General features: G+C 57.3%; 3 protein-coding genes across 7 annotated transcripts; 2 read left to right on the forward strand and 1 right to left on the reverse strand.

The window, feature by feature from the left end:
* Positions 1–2,379: 2,379 nt before the first annotated feature.
* Positions 2,380–7,959, forward strand: LOC308358880 (uncharacterized protein). Its single transcript, XM_080829380.1, has 4 exons — positions 2,380–2,509; positions 3,987–4,113; positions 4,437–4,553; positions 5,090–7,959. Exons 1-4 carry the CDS (start codon positions 2,477–2,479, stop codon positions 6,523–6,525), a joined length of 1,713 nt encoding a protein of 570 aa, XP_080685506.1. The 5' UTR covers positions 2,380–2,476; the 3' UTR covers positions 6,526–7,959.
* A 2,434-nt stretch (positions 7,960–10,393) lies between these two features.
* Positions 10,394–16,994, forward strand: ZNF446 (zinc finger protein 446). Of its 5 annotated transcripts, none has more exons than XM_080829377.1 (7): positions 10,394–10,423; positions 11,733–12,113; positions 12,190–12,391; positions 12,657–12,751; positions 14,579–14,663; positions 14,888–14,980; positions 15,121–16,994. In XM_080829377.1, the coding sequence occupies exons 2-7, from the start codon at positions 11,772–11,774 to the stop codon at positions 15,639–15,641; spliced, it is 1,338 nt and encodes a 445-aa protein (XP_080685503.1). In that variant the 5' UTR covers positions 10,394–10,423; positions 11,733–11,771; the 3' UTR covers positions 15,642–16,994. The 5 variants fall into 5 exon arrangements, with proteins under 5 accessions (XP_080685503.1, XP_080685505.1, XP_080685504.1 ...); XM_080829379.1 differs by having other exon boundaries at positions 10,407–10,423; positions 11,492–12,113; XM_080829378.1 differs by lacking the exon at positions 10,394–10,423 and adding an exon at positions 10,711–10,741 and having other exon boundaries at positions 11,492–12,113.
* A 3,171-nt stretch (positions 16,995–20,165) lies between these two features.
* On the reverse strand, positions 20,166–27,981 carry SLC27A5 (solute carrier family 27 member 5). Its single transcript, XM_080828005.1, has 10 exons — positions 27,240–27,981; positions 26,263–26,472; positions 25,717–25,875; positions 23,729–23,853; positions 22,734–22,928; positions 22,559–22,649; positions 21,831–22,029; positions 21,433–21,530; positions 21,121–21,251; positions 20,166–21,038 (listed from the first exon to the last, which is right to left on the reverse strand). Exons 1-10 carry the CDS (start codon positions 27,916–27,918, stop codon positions 20,862–20,864), a joined length of 2,064 nt encoding a protein of 687 aa, XP_080684131.1. The 5' UTR covers positions 27,919–27,981; the 3' UTR covers positions 20,166–20,861.
* Between the last annotated feature and the right edge of the window lie 17 nt (positions 27,982–27,998).

Below are 27,998 nucleotides of genomic sequence, written 5' to 3' on the forward strand. Positions count from 1 at the left end.
AACTACAGTGGTAGAGATGTGCTCCTGAGACTCAGTCCCACCGAAGACTGAGATTTCCCTGGAAGATTTAGTATGCTCCTGCCCTCGCACACCTGACACGGCATCAGTGGAGATGCAGTGTAACAACACTGGGTTACAGCTAACAGAGATACAAGACAGGGACTCTCTGTGAAGAATACTCACCAGAGCACAAAGTCTGGAGAAGAGATGAAAACTAGTGCACGGGAGTAATCTGAAGCTTCTGGCATCCGTAGCTACAGCAAGCAAGTTCAGCCCTACTCCTACCACATTACCATAAATCCTCACACGAACCTCCTGTTTACCTTACTTCCTGTTACCAAACATATGTCTGGCTTTCAGCAGCAACTGACAAGGCATGTCAAAAGGCAAGAAAAAATAAAAATCTGAGGACACACAAAGCAATCATCACAAGACAGTCACATAGGACATTGAGGTTGGAACTATCAGGATGTAAAATAACAATGATTAAGAAAGATGTTAAGGGCTCTAGCGGACAAAGCAGACAAAATGCAGAAATGGATGATGTAAGCGGAGAGATGGAAGCTACGGAAAGGTCAAAAGTGAAGGCTTGAAGGAAACAACACCAGTAGAAATGAAGAGTGCGGGGCGCCTGGGTCGCTCAGTGGGTTAAAGCCTTCAAGCTCGGGTCATGATCTCGGGGTCCTGGGATCGAGCCCCGCATCGGGCTCTCTGCTCAGCGGGGAGCCTGCTTCCTCCTCTCTCCCTCTCTGCCTGCCTTTCTGCCTACTTCTGATCTCTCACTGTCAAATAAATAAATAAATAATGTTAAAAAAAAAAAAAAAAGAAAGAAATGAAGAGTGCCTTCAGTGGGCTCATCAGTAGGCTCAGCCCAGCCGAGGAAAGAACTGGTGCTCAGCACAATTCCACAGAATGCAAGTGTCTACTGTTATCTGTTTTACAGGTGTACACGGGGGTTCACAGAGGTCCCACCGGGTTGTTTGGAGTCCAACCACCGGCACCAGATAACAGCCCCCACCCCCACCGCAGTGCAATCTTGTTCAGGGGAGATCCGAGCCAGGGATATGGAACTATTTTGTGTACAGAGGAAGTTGCCATTTTATTTCATTTCCAGTTCATTAAATTATGAATTTATCAAAGAATTAGCATACCTCTAAATATTAGGCCATCAGGATCCCTCTAGTCTAAGTAATTACACATTACAGGGATAATTTTAAAATAAGGTTTTAAGAAATTAAATGTCTCCAAACATTCAAACAGTGCTTGAAATGTTAATGCCTCTAAGCTTTTGATTAAATCATGAGTTAAGATGTTAGATTTCCTTAAATTCTTTCAAAGTGAGCAATACTTAACACACGAATATTCCAAAATTGATGGGTTCTCTTGCATTTCGAGGATTTACATTCCAAAGACAGTTGTGGCTGAGACAGATACATATATAAGGAGGGAGAAAGAGAGGAAGGAAGGCAGAAAGAATGAATGAGCTTGACAAAGATGAATTCCCTATCTCCTTACAACAGTGGGCAACAAGGCGCTGGGTAACGTTACTGTGCCGCGTCTGTCTGTCTGTATGCATGCATGCGTGCCTGTACGTATGGAAGTAATTGAGGCTGGGGGCTTGCACCTCTTGGTGCAGGGGCTGCAAAACTGGTGTTAACCCTTCACAGGCCACAGAGAGGCCAAACGGACCTGGGGTCGCATTCCCGGGCTCGCTGCCCCAGCGCCACCCCTCCTGGCCCGCCCCTCCCACTGGGCTTTGTCCTTAAAGCCCCGGGCTGGGGTCGCCTCCTGGCACCGCAGCGGTTCCCGCTGCCGCGCGTGCAGCGTTTAGCCTCGGGGCCGCTCGGGTGCCCGCTCGGGTGCCCGCTCGGGTCCCAGGACGCCGACTACCCAGCGAACGCGCGCGGGCCGGCGGAAGTGGGGGCACGCCTGCGGGACTCCATTTCCCAGCGTGCTGCGCGGAGATCCGAAAGGGCGACGCCCGCCCGGCCTCAGAGCGGGCGGCAACTACGCTTCCCAGAAGGCGGCGCGCGTACATCCGCAGCGCGCACTGGGCCAATGAGGGCTTGCGGGGGCTGGACTTCCGGCGCCCGGGGACTGTCACTTTGCAGCGGGGCGCGGGGCCACACCGCTGTTGGGGACCGGAGCGCCGCGGGCCCAGGCGGGGTTCCAGGAGGCGTGGAGACCCGAGGCGAGGGCGGCGACGAGGGCGCGAGCGGAGGGCCGCTGGGCGCACGGCGTGGTCGCGGGCAGCCGTCGCGCCCCCCGAACCTCGGTTTCTCCGGGTGTAGCCTGGGCCGCCCCGCGGGGCTGTGGGGCGGTGGCCCGCGTCACGTGTTCTCCGACCCCGGGGCGGCAGGGGAGGCGTCCTGGGCTCCGGGGCGTCTGTGCCCTAGACGGACGGGGAGCCTGAGGCCCGGAGCCGGGACGTCCGCGTCGTCCGTCGCTTTCTGCGCGTCCCCGAGTGCAGGCTCTGATGGCGACCGCGGCGCTGACTGACCCGGCGCAGGTGAGTCGAGGAGGCGTCGGACTCCCTCCCCGCCCCCCAGCCACCCGCCTAGGTCACTCCTGGAGGGACCCGAGTCCGGACTCAGGGAGGGACCCCGTCGGGACGTTTTGTCTCCCGTCTCGGTTCGTCCCGGGCCCCGGCGTTCAGGCCATGGGGGGGGGGGGCGTGCACGTGTGAGATCCCCGGTCCCGGCGGCCGAGGGAGTGAGGGGAGAAGGAAGTTGCAGGCGGAGGGCGCCGCACGTGCAAAAGCCGGGAGGGGAGACCGAGCCTGGGTGCTCCCGGGGCTGGGCTTCTGACGTGAGCCCCGGACAGAAATGGCAGGCTGAGGAGCTGGCGTTGGGGCCGTGGAGGGTTCGACGGAGACCGGACATGCTTCAAGTTAGGGCTTTTCAAGTGTCGCCGCGTGTGCTTGGCGGAGAAAAGACGCAGAGCGGGGTGGCCGTGCGCAGGGAGCGGGCAGTGCCACAGCAGGTGGCCGGAGTCGCCGCCTGCGGCGCACTGGGCCGGTGGCGGTGGGAAACGTGATGGGTTCGGGATAGATCCGATGTCTCAGGTGCGGCGGGGGAGCGAGCGGCCCCAGCGGAGCACAGTCCCAGGGTTTTTGGCCTGAACACCCGGAAGAACAGAACTGCTGTATCAGAAACAGGAATCTGAGGGGAAAGCAGGCTTAAGAGTATGTCCCAGAGCAGAGGTATCGTCACGTGGACCCGAAACTGCGGACGTCCAAGGACACGGTCCTGATAATCCGAGCCAAGGCAGGGCCTGGGAATGGACTCAGCCAGGGATGGGTAGCTCTCCAGGGAGATGAAGACAGGTCGATAGCCCCTGGGGCTCTGGGAGGAAGCTTGGCTAGTGGCTGAAGGCAGGGGTTTTGGCCAAGGAAGTGGAGGGGTGGGCTGTGCGCAGTTATGGAGGGAGGAGGGAACTGGCTTCCTGTGTGGCCACCGGATCCCTGGGCCCCCTCCTGTAGTGCCTGGAGGGGATCAGCCAGTCAGTCCTCAAGCTGGAGGAGCAGCCTTGGGATGTCAGGCACCTTCTGCAGAAGACGGTATCCCTCGAGGCATGGGCGTGTCCCGGCGGGTTCGTAGCTGGGACTTGTACAATCGCTAGTTATAAGAAGAGCTAAGGGCATGTCCGGGAGGGTCAGTTTGTGCAAAGGCTGGAGCACAAGGGGCACCTGGGCCTGCCTTTGGGGTGGCAGCCATCTGAACCCGCCGTGAGCTTGCTCTGGCTGCCTTGTGTAAGTGACCAGTGTGGAGGCCGGGAAAGCATCTATGCCCTAGACAGGTAGGGTTTAGGGGAGAGGAGGGAAGTTTCATCGGCAGAGTTGCAGAGCCGGGGAAGGAGGGGGTCAGGGTGAGGAAGGTAAGCCTCTGAGGGACATGGGAAAAGTAGCCATTGGGCCAGGGAGGTGGGTCCTGGGTCATAGAACCATAGCTTAGATTGTGTCCATCTTTCTCTGCCCACTGTTGTAGGGCCTGATGGCCTTTGAGGATGTGGCCGTGTACTTCTCCCAGGAGGAGTGGGAGCTCCTGGATGCAGCCCAGAAGGCCTTGTACTGCCACGTGATGCTAGAGAACTTCGCACTTGTGGCCTCACTGGGTAAGGCCCTGGGTTTTCCATGGGAAGCTCAGCTGTTGGCAGCACTAACCCCGCATCTCCCATTGGCCTACGAGCAGCCTCACACCAGCTGGCCGAGTGTCCCTGTCCCGCTGTGGCACGTCTGTGTCCAGGCTCGGCCCCTTTTATCTGCTATTGCCAACCCGGTTCTCCTCACGGGAACCGTTGCTCTTTTCCTGTGAGTCCTGCCCTGTGGTGTGGTTTTCTTCGTTGCCCAGATGACACCATCTGTGTCCCATAAAGTCCTGGCTCCTGCTCTCCATTGTGCCAGGCCTGGCCCTTCACTTGCTTGTCTTTTCTCACAGGACTCTCTGCCTCACGACCACGGGTGGTCATTCAGCTTGAGCGTGGCGAGGAGCCCTGGGTTCTCAGCGGGACAGTTGTGACACCAGTCAGGAATGCTCCTAGGAAGCCCAGCCCTGGTGAGTGGGGACTTGGAGAGTGTGAACTTGGGCCCACCAATGGCCAGGCTTCTGTCTCCCTTTCCCTGCCCTCCTGGACACTCTCATCTCCTGCCTCCCACCTGGCTCCCTCCCGTTGTCCTTCTCTCATCAGCCCCTCTTGGAGGCTCTGGTCTTGGCTTGCCCATTAAGTGGGAGCTCCCAGAGCAGCCCAGGCACCGGGGTCCAGGCACCGGGGTCCAGGCACTGGGGTGCAGCCTTTCCCAGGATGCTCCTGGTCCTGCTCCCATGGAGTTGACCGTGCCAGGGAAGAGGCCTGGGGAAATGAATTTGTGAGTAAAGCCTGTAGCATCAGGTAGCCATCTGTGTAAGGAGGAAAAGCAAGCTTGAGGAGTTCCCGGGCCAGAGGGAATGACATACATTGGTGTCTGGCTACTGCTCTTCTCCCCACCTTGCACACCCAGTCCTTGGGATCCCCTTTGCCTGACCACCAGGCCTGGCCCAGTAATGCCCTCTTGGCCAGGGTGACCCAGGATCTGCCGTTTCTGTGCCTTCAGGTCCCCGTCATCTGGCGTACGACAGGGTTGTTCCGGCAGAAGCAGAGCTGCCAGGGTCCTTCCGTGACGGCTCCCCTCCAGCATCTACAAGGGTCCTCCCCTTCACTGGCATCTGTGAGCGTGGGAAGAGCCTGGAGGGCTGGCAGGGCACTTCCCCCTCTCAGGAGAAAAAACCCACAGGGGTGTCCGTAATCTATTGGGAACAGCTCCTGCTAGGTCCTGGCAGTGGGGAGGCCAGTGTCAGTCTGCGCCTGACCTCCCCACTGAGGCCAGCTGAGGACTGCCCACCTAGGGAGAAGGCCCTTTTGACCCGCCCCATGCCAGGCAAGCAGCTAAGGGCATGTGGGCGGGAGGCCTCTGGGAGAGGTTTCCCCAAAATTCCAGAATTCGAGGCTGGTCTCACCTCCGGGGAAGGAAGAAAGAGTCCGGCTAGCCACAAGTCTCATGGACACCCTGCTGCCCAGGAGCCCCCAGCCTGGGATCAGCTGGGCAAGGCCCTCCACGTGGGCCCTGGCCTCCTCCCCGGGGAGAAGCCCTTCGAATGCAGGGCATGCAACAAGGTGTTTGTGAAGAGCTCCGACTTGCTCAAGCACCTGCGCACGCACACCGGGGAGCGGCCCTACGAGTGTGCGCAGTGCGGCAAGGCCTTCAGCCAGACCTCACACCTGACGCAGCACCAGCGAATCCACAGTGGGGAGACGCCATACGCGTGCCCGGCCTGCGGCAAGGCTTTCCGGCACAGCTCCTCGCTGGTGAGGCACCAGCGCATACACACCGCCGAGAAGTCCTTCCGCTGCGGCGAGTGTGGCAAGGCCTTCAGCCACGGCTCCAACCTCAGCCAGCACCGCAAGATCCACGCGGGCGGGCGGCCGTACGCATGCGCCCAGTGTGGCCGCCGTTTCTGCCGCAACTCACACCTGATTCAGCACGAGCGCACACACACGGGGGAGAAGCCTTATACCTGTGCCCTTTGTGGGGCCGCCTTCAGCCAGGGCTCTTCTCTCTTCAAGCACCAGCGTGTGCACACGGGCGAGAAGCCCTTCGCCTGTGCACAGTGCGGCCGCGCCTTCAGCCACAGCTCTAACCTCACGCAGCATCAGCTGCTGCACACGGGCGAGCGGCCCTTCCGCTGCGGCGACTGCGGGAAGGCTTTCGCCAAGGGCGCTGTGTTGCTCAGCCACCGACGCATCCACACGGGCGAGAAGCCCTTTGTGTGCTCGCACTGTGGCCGCGCCTTCCGTGAGCGCCCGGCCCTCTTCCACCACCAGAGGATCCACACAGGAGAGAAACCTGTGCGGAGACCCCGGCGTGGGGCAGGCCTCTGCCCCCAGGCCAGGCCTTCTTCGGTGGCCTCATCAGAGGGCTCACTGGGGAGGGAAGCGGGGCCCACTCCTGCCTCCGGTCCAGCCGCAGTCTCGAAGCCTGCTGAAGCCTGAGTTCACAGCTCCAGGCTTCCCTGGCTTGTCGTAACACAGCTGCGTTCCCTCCGTATCCACATTTTGGAGGAGACCCGTATGTGCACTGTGGTTCCGTCTGTACGTGGTGACGATGTTTGCCGTGTCAGCCACAGCTCACTCCACCCCTAAGTGGTCAGGCTGCAGAAATATCAGGGGGATCGTCCCCCCATTCGGATGCTGGGACTTCAGTAGGGCAGAGACTTGGAGTCAGAGTGCCGTTTCATGCCCATTATGACTGTGGGTGCTCAGGTGAGGAGGGGGAGTGCTGGAATGCTGGGGAGGCAGCCCTCGACATTTGCCCTGCCCATGCACAAACTGGCCACCAGGCCAACCCTCAGGATAGTCCTCCAAGGCCTCCTTCCTCCAGATCTCCTGGAAGTGGACCCAGTGGACAGGAGCTCATGTGGGGGTCTGGGGTTGACCTTGGGCTCTAGGTCTTACCTTCCACCTCTGGGACAAAGCACACGAGAGAGAGAGAGAGAGAGATTCGGGCCTACAGAGGGAATTTGCAGCATCCTGTGGGCAGGATCTTGGTAAGGGCCAACACGTGCCAGTTGGCAGGCCTGTGAGGCTACACTCACAGTACCTGTACTACACTGAGTAGTACCTGCCAGGCTACTGTGGCTGGTATCCCCACCTTACAGAGAGAGGGGATGAGTTGTACACAGCAGAGCCAGCACTTGAATCCAGGCCACAGGCCCAGTATCCAGACAGCTCACCACTCTGCCCTCACGCTCTGGCACCCGCGCTCTGGCCTGCTGGTGTGAGAGCTGGGTGATGTCAGGCCTGGCTGCATGCACGTGGCAGTCTCCCAGTGGGTGGGGCAAGTAGAGGGGGCGGTCCCCTAGGTGGGCAGAGGAAGACAGACATCAAGGTGGTGGCTCTTGAGCCATGCTCTTTTATTCAGTTTCTCATGGCAGTGTCAGCACTAGCCATGTCCCGTTGTCACCAAAGGCACCGCTACAGGACCCTTTATGTCCCAATGCCCCGACAAGAGGTGATTACAACAACGGGTTTGGAGGAGACCAGATGGGACTACTTGTTTCAGGCAAGTGCCCACCTGTTCACTTCCCTGAGTTGGAAAGAGGATTTGCTGTGACCTAAGGCCATGTGTGTGTGCACCCTCCCATCCTGGGACACTGAGTTGGACGGGTGGGGTGGGACCCAGGTTTCTCCCTGTGGCCCTCAGCAGACCAGGGCCCATCCTCACCTCAGTCCTCAAACCCAGGGGTGGTAGTGGTCTCTTTACTTGGGAACAAACAAGACCCCAAATCGGAAGTTGAATGGACGCACATTGTGTAAATCCTTGCAGGGCACTGTGGAAGTCCACAGCCTCAGCCTACAGGTCCTGGGTCAGAGGGTTTAACATCACAGTCCAGAGAGGCTTCCTGATAAAAATTTGTCAAACGTGTGCACGGTAACAGTCTGATGCCTGTTTCATCTTAGCAGACTGCGTACATGCCATCACTGTGTGTTGTGACAGATCTGCAGACACTTGGCTTTGACCATGTCATTCTGAGAGCGAAAGGGTAGGTATGTAGCCTGTCTGAGGTCACTGGGTATCTGCGATACCTGTTATTCCCTTGGTAGCCAGAGGTGTGGGGTCAGCCCAGGAGATCTAGTGGGGAGGATAGTATGGGGTGGCCCCAAACAGGACTTCTATCTTTGTGGATCCAGGCCAGGGAATCTAGGCTGGGTCACCAATAGTGGCCAGAAATACTGACTCCAGTTTGGTGTATCGTCTAGTCCCACCATCTCCAAGACTTGGCAGCTATGTGTCATATACTGTGACCACACATATTGCCCTCTCATAGTCGTTTCCTCCCAGCATTGCCAGACCTTTTATTCTAGAACCTCATAACTCCTGCAGAGAGAGGATTCTTGCTGAACCCACTCCCAAAGACCCTTAGATGCAGGTCCTCTGTGGCACCTCCTGGGTACCCCACAGGCCTCTGAGCCACTGTTCACCCCTCCTGGACTCATCCTTTCTCCTCTGATCTGGTATACACTCTGGCCTCACCCCCATCTTCCCTTAGAATGGCATCATGAGGGTGCCATTCTCAGTCTGCACAGCTGTGAAATGCAGACAACCCCCCACTTTGATAGCTCTTGGGAGCCCATGGGATTCAGAGGCAAAGGCAACTGTCAAGTAGCACGTGGCTCAAGTCATATGCAACCTTTTCTGCATCTTGGACTGGAGCTCCTGGAGCTCTCATGACCCCTTGAGCTGTGTCTGATGTCCTGAGCCATCTCCCCACTTCATTGAGGTCCTTCCCACCTGTGTGCTTGGCCCCTGCTATGCCTCACTTCCTCTACCCTTCTCAAGCCCGCCCCTCCCAGTGCCTAGGAATGGTCAGTGGCCCACACTGGGGCCTTAGGGGGAACAGTGACCATGATTATCTGCCTTCCCCCATATCTTGGGCCTTACACTGTCCTCCGCTAAAGTTCTGTGGTCATGCTGAGCCTTGTCCTGTCAGGCTAGTCTTTTTTTTTTCTCTCTCTCTCTCTCTCTCCCTTCCTTCCTTCCTTTTTTTTTTTTTCTTTTTTTTTTTTTTGCCCCCCTTTCCTTTCCTTTTCTTCTTTTCTCTTTTCTTTTCTAGCCTAGTCCTTAATCCTGAATAGGCTGAGGGTAACAGTGCCCTTGAGCTCTCTGGGGCAAGACGGTGGTGTGAACACATGCATTTCACTTGGTTCAGAAACCCACTGGAGCTACAGAGATGAGAGTATTTAAAAATATGAACCCACAAAAACGAGGATGGTGAAACTAGAAGCAATGGCATTCTGGAACAAGAAGCAGATGTGGGATCTATCTCCGATTTAGAGAAAGCCAAATATTGATTTGGCCCTGGGGGAAGTGGGCAGAGGTCCCACCAGGCTTATAGTGCAGAACTCTAGAAGGCCTGTAGACCAGCAGCCCCCTGGGAGAAGGGACCGAAAGCAAAGATGACTGGGGGACAGCTACTAAAGCTATTAGAGCACCAGCTCTCCCCATGGTGGAAGAGACATTTCTGGGGAATCCATACAGTTCCAGAGAAACAATCTAAGTGCCCCACCCCCACCCCAAACAGCTCAGTCTGATGACGCGTGGAAGAGTTGACAGGCCCTGCCCATGCAGATGCTCAGAGCATCCAGTGTGTACGACCACTGCTCTTCATTGAGTGCTAGCAGCTAGGGATTACTAGGTATCCCAAGAAATCAAACAGGCATATGCAATTTAGGACCGAATACTTGGTTTCCGGAAGCGAAGCACCCCTTCCCACAGTGTGATTCTTGGCTACTGAGATAAACTGAAGGTACTCTTACTCGTTCCGGTACCTCATGTAAAAGGTTAGCGGCGTCCCATAAGCTGGACAAAACCCTTCATCCCTCACTTTGCAGTACTGACAAATGAAAACGTGTCTGAGACTCTGAGGGTGTAAGTCATGGGACAGTATCTTCCGTAAATATGTGTCCACCGTGGTCCCTGTTCTCGATGTCCGCAGGCCACCCAGCAGAGGTCGAACGAAGGACCCCAGCACCATCCCCGCTGGAATCCTTCCCGGGGTTGGCGCAGAAAGTCCACAGATAAGGCCGGCCCCTGCTTCCTCTTGGGACCACCCGGAGGCGCGTCTCGGCCGAACGGCACTGTCCGGCAGTCACTTCCGGCCTCCCGGGAGGCCCCGGCGACGCTCTGGCCGTTGCCTTGGAAACGGGGGGTGGGCGGGTGTCCTCTAGCGGTCACCCAGAGGACTGCTCCGCGACTAGGACGCGGCCTAGGTGGGGCGCTAGCTCGGGACGGCCGTGAGGTCACGCTCCTCCCGCCCCCCCCGCTTGCCAATAGGCGCCGGGGCCACTGCGCACGCGCAGGAGTCTAACGTACCGTCCGCCGCGGCCGTTGGTGAGTCCGGGGCGCGGACGCGAGGGAAGAGCGGCCGCCAGTGAGGGAGGGAGCCCCCACAGTCTGCGACTCTTCCCATTTCTCTGAGAGGAACGGAGCTCTTCTCCGGCGTGAGAGGCCTTTGGCAACGAGCATCCGCGGGCGGAGGCCGCGCCCGTCCTCGCTTGCTGAGTCTCACGGGAAACGTAGTCCGAAGGGGGGGCGGGACCTGCCGAGCAGGCGCGTGGTTGGCCGGGGCGGGGTCGCCATGGCAACGCGGGGGCGGGGGGCGGGGCCCCTCCGCGGGGGCGGCTTTCTGGCGCCGGCGCCGCGGCGGAGGTGAGCGCCGGCGGGGTCTGCCCGGCCGCGGCTCCTTGCATCCCCGGGGGACCCGGCCGCCCCGCGCTCCCCGCACTTCGGAGCGCCCGCCTACCTCCCGACGCGCCCCGCGCGCCCCACCTCCCACCTCGGCCCGGGCCCTTCCTCCCACCCGGAACGGCATTCCCCTTCCTCCGGCAGGACCTCTTCTTACCCCTGCCTTTGGGGGGACGTTCTGCGGGGGGGTCAGGCCTGGTCTAGCTGGTCTGACGGGCCCCCCAGGTGGCGCTGGTTCATCCCAGACCCTCTTGACGGCCGGGACAGTGTCCGCTCGGGACCCCACGCACCTCGTAGCTTTGCTTTGTTGTGATTGTCACACGCTTGCTTCGGGCGACGCGAGCCGTTCCCAGTCCCCTGGGGTCAGCGAGCGCGGTGTGTCCGAGTCCACACAGCCTCTGGCTCGCCCCGTGACGCAGACGTCCCTCCTCCTCCTAGCCGGCCCCGCGGGGGGCCCGCTTCGGTCAACATGTCCCCATGTCCCGGAGATCTGGAGGTCGTGGGGACACACACTCCGCCACAGCCCAGCACGGCCCTGCGTCCTGCTGCGGCCTCTTCCCACCGTCACTGCTCCCCCGCACCAGGGGTGATGGCCTCACCCAGTCCCTGGCTGCCTGCCCCTCCTCCTCCTGCCTGTCACTTTACTGGGCTTCTGAGTGAGACCCCGGAAGACCGCGATGACGCCTTTTGCCTCCTCTTCCTCGTCTCCTGCAGTTTCCTGGAAGCTCCATCGGACAGCTTGCCTCCAGAGCATCCAACCGCAAGGCTTCCTTCTGCCTTCAGTTCCTGTCAGCCGCCGGCTCCTGTGACCTCTCCCTCCACAAAGCGTTCCCAGCCTCATGCCTCCCTGGGCCAGAGCCCTCCCTCAACCAGCCTCAGCCCCCTGGCCTGGGCCTGTCTGCCTTACCCTGGCCATGGCCTCTTAGCCCGCACCCTGACCCCTCCTTTCCTGCAGGTCCCTCTCCTTGGCTACAAGAAGACACCCAGTACAACAATGCCATCCCCACTGGGCCCCCCACGCCTGCCCTCCGTGGACGCCGTGGCCATCCTGGAGGAGCCTGAGGCAGCACGCCTGCGCTTCCGAGGATTCTGCTACCAGGAGGTGGCAGGTCCCCGTGAGGCCCTGGCCCGGCTTCGAGAGCTGTGCCGCCAGTGGCTGCGGCCAGAGGCATGCTCCAAGGAGCAGATGCTGGAGCTGCTGGTGCTGGAACAGTTTCTGAGCACACTGCCCCCCGAGATCCAGGCCTGGGTGCGGGGCCAGCGGCCAGGCAGCCCTGAGGAGGCTGCAGCCCTGGTTGAGGGCCTGCAGCATGACCCTGGGCAGCTGCTGGGCTGGGTGAGTGTGGCCAGCATTGGCTTCTCTGAGGGACAGAGCCACACGAGAGCCTTTGTGACTCTCCTCTTCCCCTCAGATCACAGCCCGGGTCCTGAAGCAAGTGGTGCTCCCAGCAGCACAGAAGACAGAGGAGTCCTTGGGGAGATCCCACCCTTCAGGGACAGTGGAGCTTCTCGGGGCCACCTCTCGGGAGGGATCCCAGGACACCCACGTGGAGAGGTCTGCCCAGCTTAGCTGCAGTGTGAAGGAGGAGCCGGATGCTGATGGGCGGGAGATGGGTGAGAGTGGGAGCTGCACAAGGTCTGGGGGGCTCTCGAAAGGAAGGTGAATGTCCCCAGATGGGACGAGGACTCGGGAAGGACTGCAGAGCTGAGTCCCCAGGAGGCAGGAGGAAAGGACTGGCAGGCTGCCTGCCATGTGACTGGCACACATAGTAGCCTCCTGGCTCCTGGCAGAGGAAGGCCAAGGCTGCAGCACCAACACCAGGTCACCTGCCCTGGCTCGCATGACCGGCCCCTGACCCTCATCTGCCTCATTTCCTAGCATCTTCCAATCCCCCAAATCCAGCCCAGTGCCACGAGGGGCACCCTGGACACCGGGAACCAGCCTCCACGTCCTTCCACCCACCCAGGATTCAGGTAAGCAGCCCCAGGTGGAAGGTGCAGACACCCAGAAGACGGAGTGTGTCCTTGGTGGCCACTCTGCCCTGCCAGTTTTTCAGGCTTCTTGGCTAGCTTTTGTGCTCTTTGCTGCCCAGAAATGGAGTTGGTACCAGGGTCCCTTCTGCAGATCCTCAGGGACAGGGGCAGGCTGGTGGTCTCTCTAAAATTGGGAAGAACTTGGGCCTTAGGCCACAGAATCTGGTGTAGAGTGACTGGAACTGGTAAGGGTTGGTTTTTTCATTTACAGAGAAATCAGGGATTCTGAAGCACTTAGCAGTCTTTTTTTTTTTTAAGTAAATTTTTTGTTGTTTTGTTTTTGTTTTAGATTTTTATCTATTTGACAGAGAGAGAGCGCGAGAGAGGGAACAGGAGCAGGGGAGTGGGGGAGGGAGAAGCAGGCTTAGCTTCCCGCTGAGCAGGGAGCCCGACGCAGGTCTCCATCCCAGGACTCTGGGATCTTGACTTGAGCTGAAGGCAGACGCTTAACGACTGAGCCACCCAGGCACTCCGGCACCTAGCAGTCTTAAACTGGTACTTGGGGACTTGAACCCCCGTGGGCACGGGGGGAGGGGTCAAGATGGTGAACCTTGGCAAGAAAGCCTGAGCGCCACACAACAGTTTGGCCTCCCCTTTTGGTGTCCCCTCGCCCTCCACACAACAGGCGGCCTTCCTCGAGGAAGTAACCTGCAGCCACCTGTTTCCTGGGGCTTGCTTTGAAGGCAGCCAGCTAGCCCTGGGCTGCGGCCAGCTGGGCGTGGAAGTCCCACTGAGGTCCCGGCTACCTGGAGTGTTTGGTTGCTTGGTTCCTGAGTGTGAACAGCAGGGGTCCTGTCCTTTCCCAGCAGCTTTGCTCCTAAGCCACTCCACTGTGGTTGAGATGTGCTTGGAGACTGGAAAGTTCCTCCAGGCTCTCTCCACAGTCTGATGGCACAGTGCCCAACAGCTGGGTGGGCAGGCCACACCCTCCAAAGCCGCTGAGCTCCAGCCAGCTGTGGCTTCGTGGGGCCGCCTCCTCCCTGTCCCTGGACCTGCAGGCGTTCGCCCGGCAGGATTACTTTTCCCACCCCAGCAAAGCCCCAGATGATGGGATTTGGGGAGGCAAGGAGAGCAGAAGCCAGGGACAGGGAGTGCGTGCCCTGGGAAAGTCCACAAGGGTCCTGCTTCAACCACCAGAGTTCACCCTTTTGTGCAGCAGGCGGCACCCAGCCCACCACCCCACCCATATACCCCCTCTGAGCCCAGAGATGCTGGGCTGCACTTCCTAACGTGAGTTCTCCTGCCCTCAACCTCCCCAAAGCTAGGTCCCCACATCTAGGATAATGACAGGCCTCAGCAGCTCCCCCAAGGAGGATCTCTGTTACTTCTGTAATCGGAGGTTTGGGGAGAGGTGGCTGGATTCCCTTGGGTCCCCAGGCCTTTTGTTCTCAATGCAGCACACTGTTCAAGGCAAGGAGGTGGGGACAGTCATATCTGTGCCCACCTCAGCTTCTCCCAGAACCCATTAAGGGCTTCTCAGCTTCACTCTCTCTGGCTAGAATATGGAGTGGGGCTTCTGAGGGGGACAGGTGCTAGCAGCATCTCCCCAGGGAGCTGAAGGACAGCTCCTCTCTGCCCCGTTTCCCAACCTTCACACGCCCTTTTCAGCTTCACCCTTAGCGAGCAAAAGAGCCGTAGGTAGCCTGCCCGCTGCTTCAGGTAATGAGTAAGGTCATGACCAGGGGACACGGGCAGGGTGGGCACTGCAGGCGAGGCAGAGGTTAGGGGGTGGACAGGTACCAAGGGTGATGGGCCGTGTCCCCACAGGAGGAGTGGGGGCTACTGGACCCGTCACAGAAGGAACTGTACTGGGACGCAATGCTGGAGAAGTATGGCACGGTGGTCTCCCTGGGTGAGGACCAGCCATCACCCCTCCTTCAGTGTCTGCATACCCCTAACCGTAGGGCACTCTGCCCAGCCCTGTCCTGTGCACGTCTCCCGGTGCTTACCCGAGTTCCTGCTCATTACCCACGGGCACCCTGTCACCCACCAGGGCCCCCACCCGCGCCCCTAATATGTAAGAGCCCCTCACCCACCCCCATGCCATGACTGCTACCTGACTGTCCCTCACCCCAGCAGGGATACCAGCCCCCCAGCCAGAGGCACGGGCGGAGTTGGAGCCGGGGGCACTGCGTACGGGGACAGAGGGTCGAAGAAGCCTCCACCCGGGTGAGTTCTTCTCCATGTGACCCGAACCACCTGTGCTCTGCTGGGGTGGGAGCTCGTCCACCCGCACATACCTGACGGGAGAGGGTGGGCCAATGTCAAGGGTACTGGGCTACTGGGACTGCCACCTCTCCTTCCCCCAGGAGAGGAAAGTGAGAGCCACTGCGAGGGGCCACCCCAGTGCCCAGAGGCCCAGCCACCCCGGGGCCCGGGATCTGTCACCTGGGAGGGCCCGTCGGGGGCCTCTGGGTCTGCCAGGGCAATGCCGGGAGCAGGGCCGGAGCCTGGCGCCCCGCGAAGGAAGCCTTATACCTGTGAGCTGTGTGGCCGGGGCTTCGACTGGAAATCAGTCTTCGTCATCCACCACCGGACCCATGCGGATGGGCAGGGTCCACGGGCCCTGGGCGTCGGGGGTGCTCAGAAGCTGCCTCCGGGTTCCCGGGAGCCGGGCCCCCCCCGGCCCCCCCGGCGCGCGCTCCCGGGCCCCCGGAGCTACGCGTGCGAGGACTGCGGGCGCAGCTTCAGCTGGAAGTCGCAGCTGGTCATCCACCGCAAGGGCCACGTGGGCCAGCGGCGCCACCTCTGTGGGGACTGCGGCCGTGGCTTTGACTGGAAGTCGCAGCTGGTCATCCACAGGAAGAGCCACCGACCCGAGGCCCCGTGAAGGGCCCGAGAAGGTGACCTCATCCTGCGGGCCTGGGGGTTCCCGGGGCTCCGGTTCCAGCCTTCCCCGGGGCCGCTCGGCCTCTGTGACTCTTGGGGGCAGCAGAGGATACTGGTGAATCAGGGTTCCCAGGAGGTTCCCCTGCCCCAGTTCGGTCTCCCCAAAACAGCTACCTGGGTGTAAGTGGGAAGAAGCCGCCCCTCCTCCCACCGCCCCGTGAGGCCCGGGTTAGAATCTGCTGCCTAAGCCTGGTGACTTCCCGGCTCTGAGACCCCAGCTGTGACCCGATGCAGGCTGACAGGCCAAGGACTCTCCCTACCCCTGGGACCTCAGTGGCCCCAGGTGGCTGCTCAGAAACTGCCCCTTTCCACCCTTCCTGAAGCTTCCGGGCCCAACGTCTCGGTGTGGAAGGTGCAGACGGCCCGGGAGAACGTGCCTTGCCTCTGTTTGTAGGCAGATGGAAAACTAGTGCCCGTCCACATTTGAGATTTTTTAGAAATTTCATGATGGAAAGTTTCTGCATGAGAATCCTGATCTCTGTTTTCCACGGGTCAGAATATTGGCAGTGCCACTTAACGACTAAGCCACCCAGGCTTAGTCGCCCCACGTGAACCCTTTTAAAGCATGGCGTTTTCTCTGGCTGGTGACAGGAAAGGAAGTCCAGAGGACTCAAAGCGTGGGGCATCTGGGTGGCTCAGTCGGTTAAGCATTTGCCTTCGGCTTGGGCATGATCCCAGGGTCCTGGGATCGAGTCCCGCTTTGGGCTCCCTGCTCAGTGGAGTCTGCTGCTCCCTCTGCCACTCTCCACCTTGCTCCCCACACCACCATCTCAAATAAATAAAATCTTAAAAAAATAAAAAATCGAAGCCTGAGAAGGATTTGATTTACCACTGTTGGCTTGTAAGATAGAGGGAGTCCCACCGTGACCTCTGGAAGGTCAGAACAAACCCTGGCTGACAGCTGGCAAAGAAACAGAGACCTCAGTCCTACCACCACAAGGCTTTGCAATCTGCCAGCAACTTGAATGGGTGTGGAAGTAGATAACTCCCAGGTCTTCAGATAAGAGCCTCCCCAGCCAATGTATTTCAGCTTTGTGATACTCTGAGCGGACAACCCAGCCAGTGCCTCCCAGACTTCTGAGCTGCAGAACGGTGAGCTAATCAATGGATGTTGTTTTAAGCCACTAAATTTGTGGCAATTTTTTAAGTAGCGCACAGAAAACATAATGCAACCACGTATTGTTAACGGGATTAGTGCTCCTCATGGCCAAAAATATACAACTGGCCTTCATCCAGGGACGAATGGGGTGTGGAATAAAATGGTGATAGTGTTTTTCAATAAAAGTATTAATAAGAATTGAAAAAAACAATGACTTTGGAAAACCTTGCGTGTATGTACTCCACTGAACCTACGTATACTCTTACTCAGCAATTCCAGTCCTGGCTGTGCACCCCACAGATGAATTCTTGTTTTGGCTCAGGTCATGATCTCAGGGTTGTGAGGTTGAGTCCCGAGTCCGCCTCCAGGCCCAGCACAGAGTCTGCTTCTCCTTCTCCCTCTGCTCCTGCTCCCACTCAGCCCATCTCTCTGTCTCTCACTCAAATCCGTACAATCTTTAAGAAAAACGTATGAATGCTTATGAGCACCCAAAGACAGGTACAGAAACAGAGCACAGTCTGTGAAAGCAAAAAGATCAGAGAACAGGCCGAGCGCACTGCAGTTGCCAACGCATCGCCCCTCTGCTTCGTACCGGTGCCGTCCGCTGTGGCGGGCCGGGCCCTGCAGCCGGTTCGCCCTCGCAGTCAGCACGTTGTTGAGCTCGGTCGGTTGTAGAGGGCACCGGCGGGGGCCGCGCGTTGTTTCTCCTCTTCCTGCCACCACAGCAGGGGGACGCGCGGAGGCTCCGCCCAAAGCCGCTCAGAGCCCTGGCCTGGCCCAGTCGCCGCCTCACCACGGCCCTCCCGATAGGGACCGTTCGCCCCAAGGTACCCTGCCAGCGAGCGGCCTCCCAGCGCCTCCCAGCAGATACCTCATGCTGTAGGCCTTGTTCCTGCAGTGGCCCCTCAAGTCATCCCCACGCCTGCTTATCGCTCTGGCCACCACCACATCAAGGTGTTTTTGGCTCGGCCTGGGCAACCCAGAGAATCTGTCTCCTGGTGTGTTGCAAACGCATCTTCCCCAACGAAGTCTGATCTCCAACCTTGAGGAGAGGGTTCCCACTCGAAAATTCACTCTTACATTGGGCATTCTCTCAGCTGAAGAATTTTAAGAGTTATTCCTCTGTTATAGTTAATAACTATGTAACTTATTCTTGAGATTTTATTTGTTAGAGCACACAAGCAGGGGGAGCGGCAGGCAGAGGGAGAAGCAGGCTCCCCGCTGAGCAGGGAGCCTGATGCAGAACTCGATCCCAGGACCCTGGGATCATGGCCAGAGCCGAAGGCAGAGGCTTAACTGACTGAGCCACCCAGGTGTCCTTATAGTTCATTAAAAAAAAAAATTACTTCTAAATCTTTTTGGCTGAGCACGAAGTCAGATGTGGGGCTGCATCTCACAGCCCTAAGACCATGACCTGAGCTAGTATCAAGAGCCAGATGCTCAACTGTCTGAGCCACGCACATGCCCCTATAGTTAATAGCTTTATGTATCAAATCTACCTTATTCAAATTACTGTAGGGCTTCTGCCTCCTGCCTCGGCACTCGCTGGTACACCCACCAGCAGCAGTGTGGACACTTACACCAGCTGTGCGTGCGGCGAAGTACTGTGCCCACAGCGATGCCCACGAACAGGTGACTGCTACATCAATGCTGCTGACTCAGACACAAATGGAAGAGAGGGACAGAGCTTGGCACCATCTTTTCGGGAAGCAGGGGCTTTTCTGGGGTCCGCACAGCCCACAGCCTCCTCCCACAAGGGCAGATGCCTAAGGGTAGAACCCTCTCCTAATGGCACATGGGTGCTCAAGGAGGCAGTGCACTTTCACAGGAGACCTGTGTTTTCCGGGGTCTCGGCAATACCAACACTATCTGAACAAGGGTCCGGCCATGTGTCTGCTCCATCCTGCTTCCCACTCAGTGAAGGCCACACCCATCCTGTCGCGCCCTGCAGTGTCAGTCAGCTGTGCCTATCCCCTTCCCCCCGCACTAAACACACCCTGCAGATCTCCCCTCCTCCCACATCCACATTTAGGCAGCACCCCTTGACCTGGGGTGGATTGCACTTCCCAGGGGTTCAGTGCCCTGAAATTCCTATCTGTGTTTATCCTAATTCCCAAGGAAGCACTTTTGGTTCTTGAGACATTGAGGACTACACTTCCCAAGGCTTTGGCACTCACTTTTCCTTGGCCCACAGACTGTGTAGTTGGGTAATGATCAACTAACGTTTAAAGCCCCCGAGATAGTGTGTACTTCACTTTTCTGAAACCAGCAAAAACATGATCCTGCCTACAGTACACACAGTGCCCAGCGGGCTCTTTTGGCCCCTGGGACATTGATTTCATCTTCCAGAGGGCTTCATCTGCTCCACACCCCTCCCCACAGGACTTGCGTCAGGGCTTTTGCAGGTGCACTCTGCCAGGGACACTCTTTTTTTTTTTTTTTTAAAGATTTTTTAAAATTTATTTATTTTGTGAGAGAGAGAGTGAGAGAGAGCATGAGAGGGGAGGTCAGAGGGAGAAGCAGACTCCCCATGGAGCTGGGAGCCCGATGCGGGGCTCGATCCCAGGACTCTGGGACCATGACCTGACCCGAAGGCAGTTGCTTAACCCACTGAGCCCCCCAGGCGCCCAGGACACTCTTTTCCCGGTTACTTGTTGCTCATCCTTCTGGGCTTAGCCTGGTGTCCTTGTCGCTTCACCATGATAGCACTTCTTACACCCTCCAGACCACACCACATCTGCCAGCCTGGGGTCAGCCCGTCACAGGCCACAAAAAGATCTACAGTTCGAGTGAGCCTTAAGTCTCAACCCTCGAATGACTCTGAGGCTGCTGGCTCCTCCCACACGGGTGGCGTTGCCTAGAGAGAGGTTTTCTCTGAGACTTGCCAAGGTCCTTGGCAGGGTGATGGTAGGTGGAGGGAATCCTGACGTAAGCTCTCTCGAGTGCACTAGGCCCTGAAGTCCTTGTCTGTATCTCCATCCACTGTTGGGGAGGAATAATTTCTTCTGTCGGTCCAGGACTTTCTGGCTTGACTAAGAATCAGATGGACATGAGACATATTAACAGGAGAAAATCAAATTAAATTGGTACGTATGTGGAATACATACAGCCATAAAATTCCAAAGACAGGCAAAATGAGGTATACATGTCATACTGAACTGAGAAAGGTATAGAGGTCCCGGAATTGGGTAGGAAAGAATGCAACTTAAAGGAAGATAAAAGAGTAAATACTTGGTAAACAAATGGTCTTTGGGCCATTCAGAAACCAGAGGACACAGGAATTTGATCAAAGAGGCCTTGCTAGGTTCCTCCCTGTCACAATGTAGTTATCTGTGGGGGAGATAAAGAGCTTTTGAATACGTTAGGTTTTTTTTTTTTTTTTTCAAGATTTTATTTATTTACTTGACAGACAGAAATCACAAGTAGGCAGAGAGGCAGGCAGAGAGAAGGGGGGAAGCAGGCTCGCTGCTGAGCAGAGAGCCTGATGTGGGGCTTGATCCCAGGACCCCAGGATCATGACCCGAGCCGAAGGCAGAGGCTTTAATCCACTGCACCCAGGTGCCCCTGAATCTGCTAGGTTTTTATTGCTTTTTTTTTTTTTTTAAAGATTTTATTTATTTATTTGACAGATCACAAGTAGGCAGAGAGGCAGGCAGAGAGAGAAGGGAGGAAGCAGGCTCCCTGCTGAGCAGAGAGCCCGATGCGATGGCGGGGCTCGATCCCAGGATTGCTGGGATCATGACCTGAGCCGAAGGCAGCGGCTTTAACCCACTGAGCCACCCAGGCGCCCCTTTTATTGCTTTTAATACAAAATAATCTTTTTGCCAAAGTGGCCTATCTTGGGGCTACCTGCCCTTGGCCCCTACACCTGTAGTAGACATTTGTGTACACATCCAAGTTCATTCTCACTCTGCTACTGGGCCTAGCATCATCTCAATCCTGGCCAGGCTAGGATTCATGATGACCCTCAGCAGGTTTGGGGGGGGAGGTGACCCCGCAAATGGGAGTGGAAGTCAGCACTGGGCGCTACCACTTCATATGTCCTCTTGACTGCCTAAATGATCAGAGTCTCCAGGTTCCATTGCACACAGCCTGGTACATGTCTAGCGTCAGGGGCCGGAAGGCCTTGGCCTGGTTGTCCAACACGAACAAGGGGTCAGCAATGATGCCTACATTGAAGCCCTCGCGTGCCAAACGCGTTTTCACCAGTTTGAACGTGCTTGTGATCGCCAGGGTGTCCTGCAGGGGCAGTAAGCATAACCCGACTGTGAGCCCCTGGCCGAGACGTCCCCTCCACCTGCTTCTGCCACCCACAGCTCACCTGGATACGGATGAAATGGGGTGCAGCATAGGCAGGGAGCCAAGTGTGCACATGCTGGTACATCCTCTCACCATCGAAGGTCTGGCCGGGGACCAGCCGCACAGCAGCCATGCCCACTTTGCCCTCACAACCTGGGGAACACACCAGTCATTCCGGGTCACCCACCTCACAGCGCCCACGGCTGACCCTCTCACTTGGCCCTTCTCTGCTCACTGGCTCTGCTCCGGCAGCCCCCCCCCCCCGTGAAGTCTGGGTAACACCCCTGTGCCCACAAAGCTGTTGGCGGTTTAAAGGGAGGCAAGCCCTCCGCACCTGGCACCGACACGCCGTAGACGTTCACCTCCTGCAGGAAGTCCACGAGCGACAGAACGCTCTCCACCTCCCGCGTGGACACGTTCTCGCCTTTCCATCTGTGGGGTTGGACCAGTGCTAGAGACAGCAACCCCGGCAAAGCCGAGGCGCCCTCCTGCCCACCGCGCCCTCCTCCTGCGGCTCCTGGGGGCTGGTTCTGCCCGGCTCCGCGCCCCTCGAGACCGGGAGCCACGCCCTTCGGGCCCGGAAGCCCCGCCCCCTCGGGACCGGGAGCCCCGCCCCCTCGGGACCAGGAGCCACGCCCCATCGGGACCGGAAGCCCCGCCCCCTCAGCCTGGCTCCCCGAAGGACCCGGAAGTCCCGGCCACCCGCCCTCGCAGTTCCGCCCGGGACCCGACCGGAAGGTGTCCCCGAGGCGGTCGCGAAAGTAAAGGAAGCCTTCTCCGTCCATGGCCAGCACGTCGCCGGTGTTGAAGTAGACGTCGCCCCTGCGCCGCACATCCCGCACCAGCTTGCGTTCCGACAGCTCTCGCGCCCCGCGGTAGCCCACGAAAGGTTGGTGGCCCGAGACCTGGGTCAGCAGCAGCCCCGCTTCCCCTGGGGGTAGGAGGTGGAATTAGGGCCTTAACCTGGCCAGGAACCGCACAGCCCACCAGCCCCCGGCCGGAGGTTCCCAGCCGTGGTAGGCTTCATCCCCGAGAGCCGGCCAAAGAGGAGACAGAGGGAGACCTAGAGAGAGAGTTGCGGGGGAGACAGGAGACATTGGGGAGCCCACTAGAAATAGGATAACAAGGGAAGGACAAGGGACAGAGACAGGTGGCGGTAGGAAGAAAGATATGGCCAAGACCACGCATCGCTCCAGGAGAGAAGACCCTAGGGAGAAGGTACTGGACCGGAGACTGATGCCTGGGAGGACATGACTTCCACAGATGAACCCCCAGAGACCCAGCAGAGCAAGGGATTGAGGCAGAGGAGCCAGGCAGGGCTGAGTAGCTGAGAGGCAGAGGGCCCCAAGCAGTGGTCAGACAGGTGAGGGCAGCAGACACCACCACTGGGCACTGACCTCAAAACTTGTTCCAGCCAAGGAGCAGATAGCCCCCGCCCTTCCCACACCCAGGGAACATACCTGGCCTCACAGGGACACAGAATCCCTGATTGTCCCTGACAGGCTCTTCGGCCTCCGTGTCAAACTGTACAAGCTCAAAAGGGGACAGCATCTGAGTGGGGGGGTGGGGAAGTGTCAGTAGAGGTCCTGTGGGCTCAGCCTCCATCAGGGCCACTGTCCCACCCAACCCACTCACTCGAAGCAAGCAGCTCATCTTGCCCAGGGCCCCACAGCGCCCCGGATAGTTGACGAAGCCGATGTTGCCTTCCGTGGAGCCGTAGCTTTCCAAGATCCGAATAGGGCCAAAGCGCTGCTGGAAGGACTTCCACACATCTGCCCGGAGTCCATTGCCCATTGCCAAGCGGACTGTATGTGTCCGATCCTCTGGTCGCTGTAGGGACATCCCAAGAAGGGTGAGGAGGAGTGTGCCCTAGGACCCTTACCTATGAAGGCCATCTCTTGGTCCTTACCTGAGGACTTACCTGGGAGGTGATGGGGGCGGGGGCATCTATACCTAGCAGTCTCCCAAAGGTTCTTACTTGAGAGTAGTTACGTGGAGTCTATACTTGGAGGGTTACCTGCAGAGGTTCCCTGGGGGGAAGTTACCTAAAAGGCTTACCTAGGGGTGACTGGAGGCCTTATCCAGGGCTTACCTAGGGGAAATATCTGCGATCTTATATAGGGGTAGTACCTGGAACTTTTACCTGGGGGGAGATTACCTGGCGGGGTTACTTAGGAGCCCTTACCTGGAGGTAAACCCGAGAGTGACTTGAAGGGAGACACCTGGGGGCCTTACCTGGAGGTAGTTAACCTGAAGCATTTTACCTGGGATCCATATCTTATTGCTGTGTAAATTCACATCTAGTGAGTGTACCCCGAGCCACCCTTTGTTCTAGGCACTTAATATATGTTTTATTTTCACAGATACCCCCTTTGAGTTACTATCCTCGATTTCCAAATGAGGACACTGAGGCTGAGAGAGGTGAAGTCACCTGCCCAAAGCAGCACTGCTGACCATCACAGGAGCCATGATGGTGTGGGCTGCATTATCGGTGGCTGTTGCCTGAGGTGTTTTACCTAAGGGACCTTACCTGAGTCCTGTACCTGAATCTCTCTGAAACCTTTACCTGAGATGACGTCTAGGATCACACCTGAGGTGTTCGCCATGGAGCCCTAGTCTTAGCCCCTCACCTGTGGAGTGTTACACAGGTACCGCAGGACCTCGCCCACATACAGGATCACAGTCACACTGTGCTGGCGACAGTCATCCCAGAAGCGAGAAGCAGAGAACTTGGGGGCCAGGACACAGGTTGCTCCTGAGCGGGGAGAGGAAAGGGTTTCTGGTCATGCTTCCATGCCACTGTGACAAGCTGCTTGGGTTACCTAACTGTGGCCCTCTGAGGCACAGGGTTTGGAGTTCATCTGTGTCCCCGACCCAGCAAGGACTGCCCACGTGAGAAGAGCGTAGGTGGGCCTGGGTTTGAATTCTGTCTTCAGAATGCATACTAAGCTCAATGCTTGGTACCAAGTGAGCACTGCTAAATGAGGGCTATGAATATTAATCATTGATTATGATAAATGTTTTATGAATGTCTAGCTGGGCAGACAGGTGGGTGGATGGGTGGGCAGATGGATAGGTGGTGGCACAGATGGATGGGTGTTGGGTGAGGAGGTAGGTTAGATGGATGCGTTAGTAGATGGTGGAAGGATGTTTCGGAGGATGCACACATGGATTAATAAATTTTACAGGCCACCACTTATAACTCCAGGAAGGTGATCCTTTCTTAGCCGCTCACCTCCTCTGCAGCTGGCTTTGTGGAAGGCACTCTCCCTACCTCAACCCTAATCCTCAACAAAACCGTGCAAGCTAAATGTTACCATCCTGGCACCCAAAGGGACAACTGCTCGTGTGCCTGGGGAGGTAGCAAGTATGTGCCTTCTTGGAGGCTGTATTTTTGGCAGGGAGGTAAAATATAGTGCCTTCTGTGTGAAAATGGATGCTGGTCTTGAAAGTGACAACTTTGCAACCCGAAATGAAATGCCTGATTCAGGAAAGGTCTTCAAGAGCTGGAAAAACCACAGGGGGGAAGGTTGATAGGGAGTTTTCCAATTAAAGCCCCCCCCCCGCCCCGTATAGGTTTCTCTAGTTGCTACATTGTGCACCTGAAGCTAATGTAACGTGTCAGCTATACATACATACATACACCCGTACACCCTTAACAGCTCCCCAGTTCATCTCAGCCTCTAAGGTAGGGTGACAGTTACGAGCTGCCTTCAGTGTGATGTATTAGGAGGTACACGGGATTCCACCAAGGTTCTTGCCATCAATAACTGACCTCAATCTAACATCTCTAGAGGAAGTTTCCAGTCTGACCAGAAATGCAGAAGAGAGGAGCAGAGAACAAACCAGCAAGTGCAGTGAGGGGACTTCAACTGTAAAACAAACAGACGTGTCATTGGGGGAATCTGAATGAGACGTACCTGTGCATCAGATGATACTAGAGTTACTGTTAATCTTGTCAGATGTGATATCACTACGGTGACAGTTCTTAAGTCCTTATGTGTTAGAGATACATACTGAAAACTTACAGACAAAAAGATACAGCGTCTAGGATTTGTTCTAAAATAATTGAGAAAAAGAGGAAAACATGAAGTAAGATTGGCAACATGTTAACAGTTGTCAAGGGTGGGTGAGGATATGTGAGACATCAGACTCTTTTCTCTACTTTTACTGTGTATGTTTGAAAGCAAAGTGCTGGTGGTGGCTGAAGCTGGGTGGTGGGCACATGAGGATTCATGTAGCTATATTTGGAAATTTGTACGTGTTTCAAAACTTTTTATAAAAACTCAAAAAGAAAATACTGGAGAGTTCCCAGTCAGAATTGCTTGTCAGGTGTCCAGGAAGAAAGCCCAGTGGAATGCTTGGCGCACACCTAACCGTCACTGACGATCTCAACACTCATATCAGCCTGTCACCTTCTGACAACAGCAAAACCATTAGGGACTGTCTAAGTGACCAAGTCTCTACCCAAGTAGCCTTGGGGCCTGCTGCTGTGTGTCCCTTATCAAGGGTAAAAGCTTCGGTGCTGCGTAACGTGTGGGGCCTTGTTACCCTGAAAGTACCACCCTGACATTGAGGAGGTCCCATGGATTGGAAGGTTCTTCAGGAAAGGGCTTACCGAGCTCCAGGCAGCCGAGGACCCCAAGGATAAACCCCATCACGTGGTACAGAGGCAAGACTGTGTAGACCACGTCATCAGCTGTGATCCCAGCCAGGGACAGCATCTTGCACATCTGCAGCAGTCGCACATGTGTGACAATGGCCGGCTTTGGGAGCCCTGGGGAATGGAGTGGGAAGGGTGGGTGGTGAGAGGACAGCCGGTAGAAGTGGGTCACTGTGGTCAGGTCTGCAGTGAGGGGCTTGAGGCTCTTAGAGAGTGGTCAAGTATGGGAATTTGTGGGTGGGCTCAGGGAAGAAAAATTGGATTTGGGGCTCAGAGGGTAAATTCCAAAGCTCGGTTTGGGTTTCAGTGGCTGTTTACTGGGCAGAGGCAGGGTTCTGGCACTGAGCAGTCAAAACACATTGGGGGTCAGAGTTCAGGCCAGGTGGCACAATCAAAGGGTAGGATGGGTTTCAGAGGTCAAATTTGAGGCACATGTCAAGCTTGGGGTTAGGGCAGCGTTAGGGTTCAGAGGTCAGGGCTAGGGTTGCTGGGCACCCTCACCAGTGGTCCCAGAGGTGTAGATAAACAGGGCAGGACTTTGTGGTGTGATCCAAGCACGTAGGTCAGTGGGCACCGGGTCGGTGGGTGCCACATCGAGAGCAGCTCCCAGGGCCCCCACTCCTGGTGTTGGGGAGGACTGGCTGAGGTAGAAGCATCGGATGTTCTCTGCCTGCAGCTTGGGAAGGACCTCTTCCAGGTTCTCCCGGAGTTCTGCAGGGATGGGTCAGAAGAGAAATTGGGGAAAAGCCCATAGATGAGGTCAGGAGGGAAGACCTGAGACCCAAATGTAGGGGAGGGGAGCCTACTGCGAGCAAAACGGGAAGCAGCTGGCAGAGACAAACTTACACAGTCTTCTGTAAAGAGCCCCATAATTAGTATTTGTTGGCAAAAAGGATTGAAACACGGCGCCTGGGGGTCTCAGTCGGTTATGCTGAGCCAGCTCCTGGTTTCAGCTCAGGTCGTGGTCTCAGTGTCCTTGGATTGGACCCCGAGAGCACTGCATGGGGCTCTGCGCTCAGCGGGGAGTCAGCGCAAGGATTCTCTCTCCCTCTTCCTCTGCCCCTCCCCTGTTCACTCTTTCTAAAATAAATAAATCTTTTTTAAAAAAGATTTTTTTGACAGAGAGAGCACAAGCAGGGGGAGGGGCAGAGGGCGAAGGCTCTCCACTGAGCAGGGAGCCCGATGCGGGGCTCAATCCCAGGACTCTGAGCCAAAGGCAGAGGCTTAACCAACTGAGCCACCCAGGCACCCCTAAAATCAATCAATCAATCTTACAAAAAAAAAAAAACAACAAACCTCTGGTAACCCCAAAATTACTTTCTAGCAATTAAGTTTTGACTCTAATTGCCTGTGAGGGTAGGTAGGAAGCAAGGAGCTCCTTTCCCAGCTCCCTCATCAGGACCCTCTGAATAGCAGTCCTCCATGTATGTCCCCTGCTACCTCACCATCCGTCCTCTGCTAGCCTCTGGGGTCCTCACCTGGGTCCACCACCAGCAGCCGAGCCCCAGAGCTCAGCACGGAATGCAGCAGGGGTGCTCCCCGGCCATGTGGATTGATCCAAGCCACCGGGCAGCCCAGCTTGGCCAGCCCCAGCCACAAACCCAAGGCCGGAACGGTCTGGGACTCCAGCACCAGGAGGGCGGCCGACTCCCCGCCAAGCAAGTCTGTGAGGCCGCCCAGCTCGGCCTTCAGGGCCCACACTGCTTGGCATGCCTTCTCGTCCAGCTCCTTGAAGGTGACCGAGCGGCCCCCCGGCCCCTTCCACACCAAGGGTGTGTGGTCCGGCTGTGCTCGTGCTCGTCGCTCGAAGGCATCCACAAAGGTATCAGGCGGGTGGCGTCTCATGCGTGATCTGACCACCAGGCCCAGGTGGAGGATCCTGACCGTATAGGCCATATCCGCAAGGAGCCAGCGCAGCCCTGGGGGTGGCTGTGGAGGCAGCAGAGCCAGCGTGAGCGCTGCGGCTGCCAGACTCAGCCAGTGGGGCATCCAGGTGTAGAGCCAGGGCTGTGCCAGCATGGCCAGGCCAAGCAGCACACACAAGATCCAGTCTCCCAGGAGCCAGCGCAGGGCCAGGGCCACAGCGGCAGGCCATGAGGGCTGCCCCAGGGCTTGCGGCAGCAACAGTGAAAAGGCGAGTCGCAGCCAGATGTTCATTGCACCTGCTCCCTCCTCAGAGAAGTGTCCACAGAAGCTTAGAGACTTGGCCAGGGGCTGCCTGGCCTAGATCTCTGACC

The sequence above is a fragment of the Martes martes genome (assembly GCF_963455335.1).
Source record: "Martes martes genome assembly, chromosome: 17".
NCBI lineage: Eukaryota > Metazoa > Chordata > Mammalia > Carnivora > Mustelidae > Martes > Martes martes.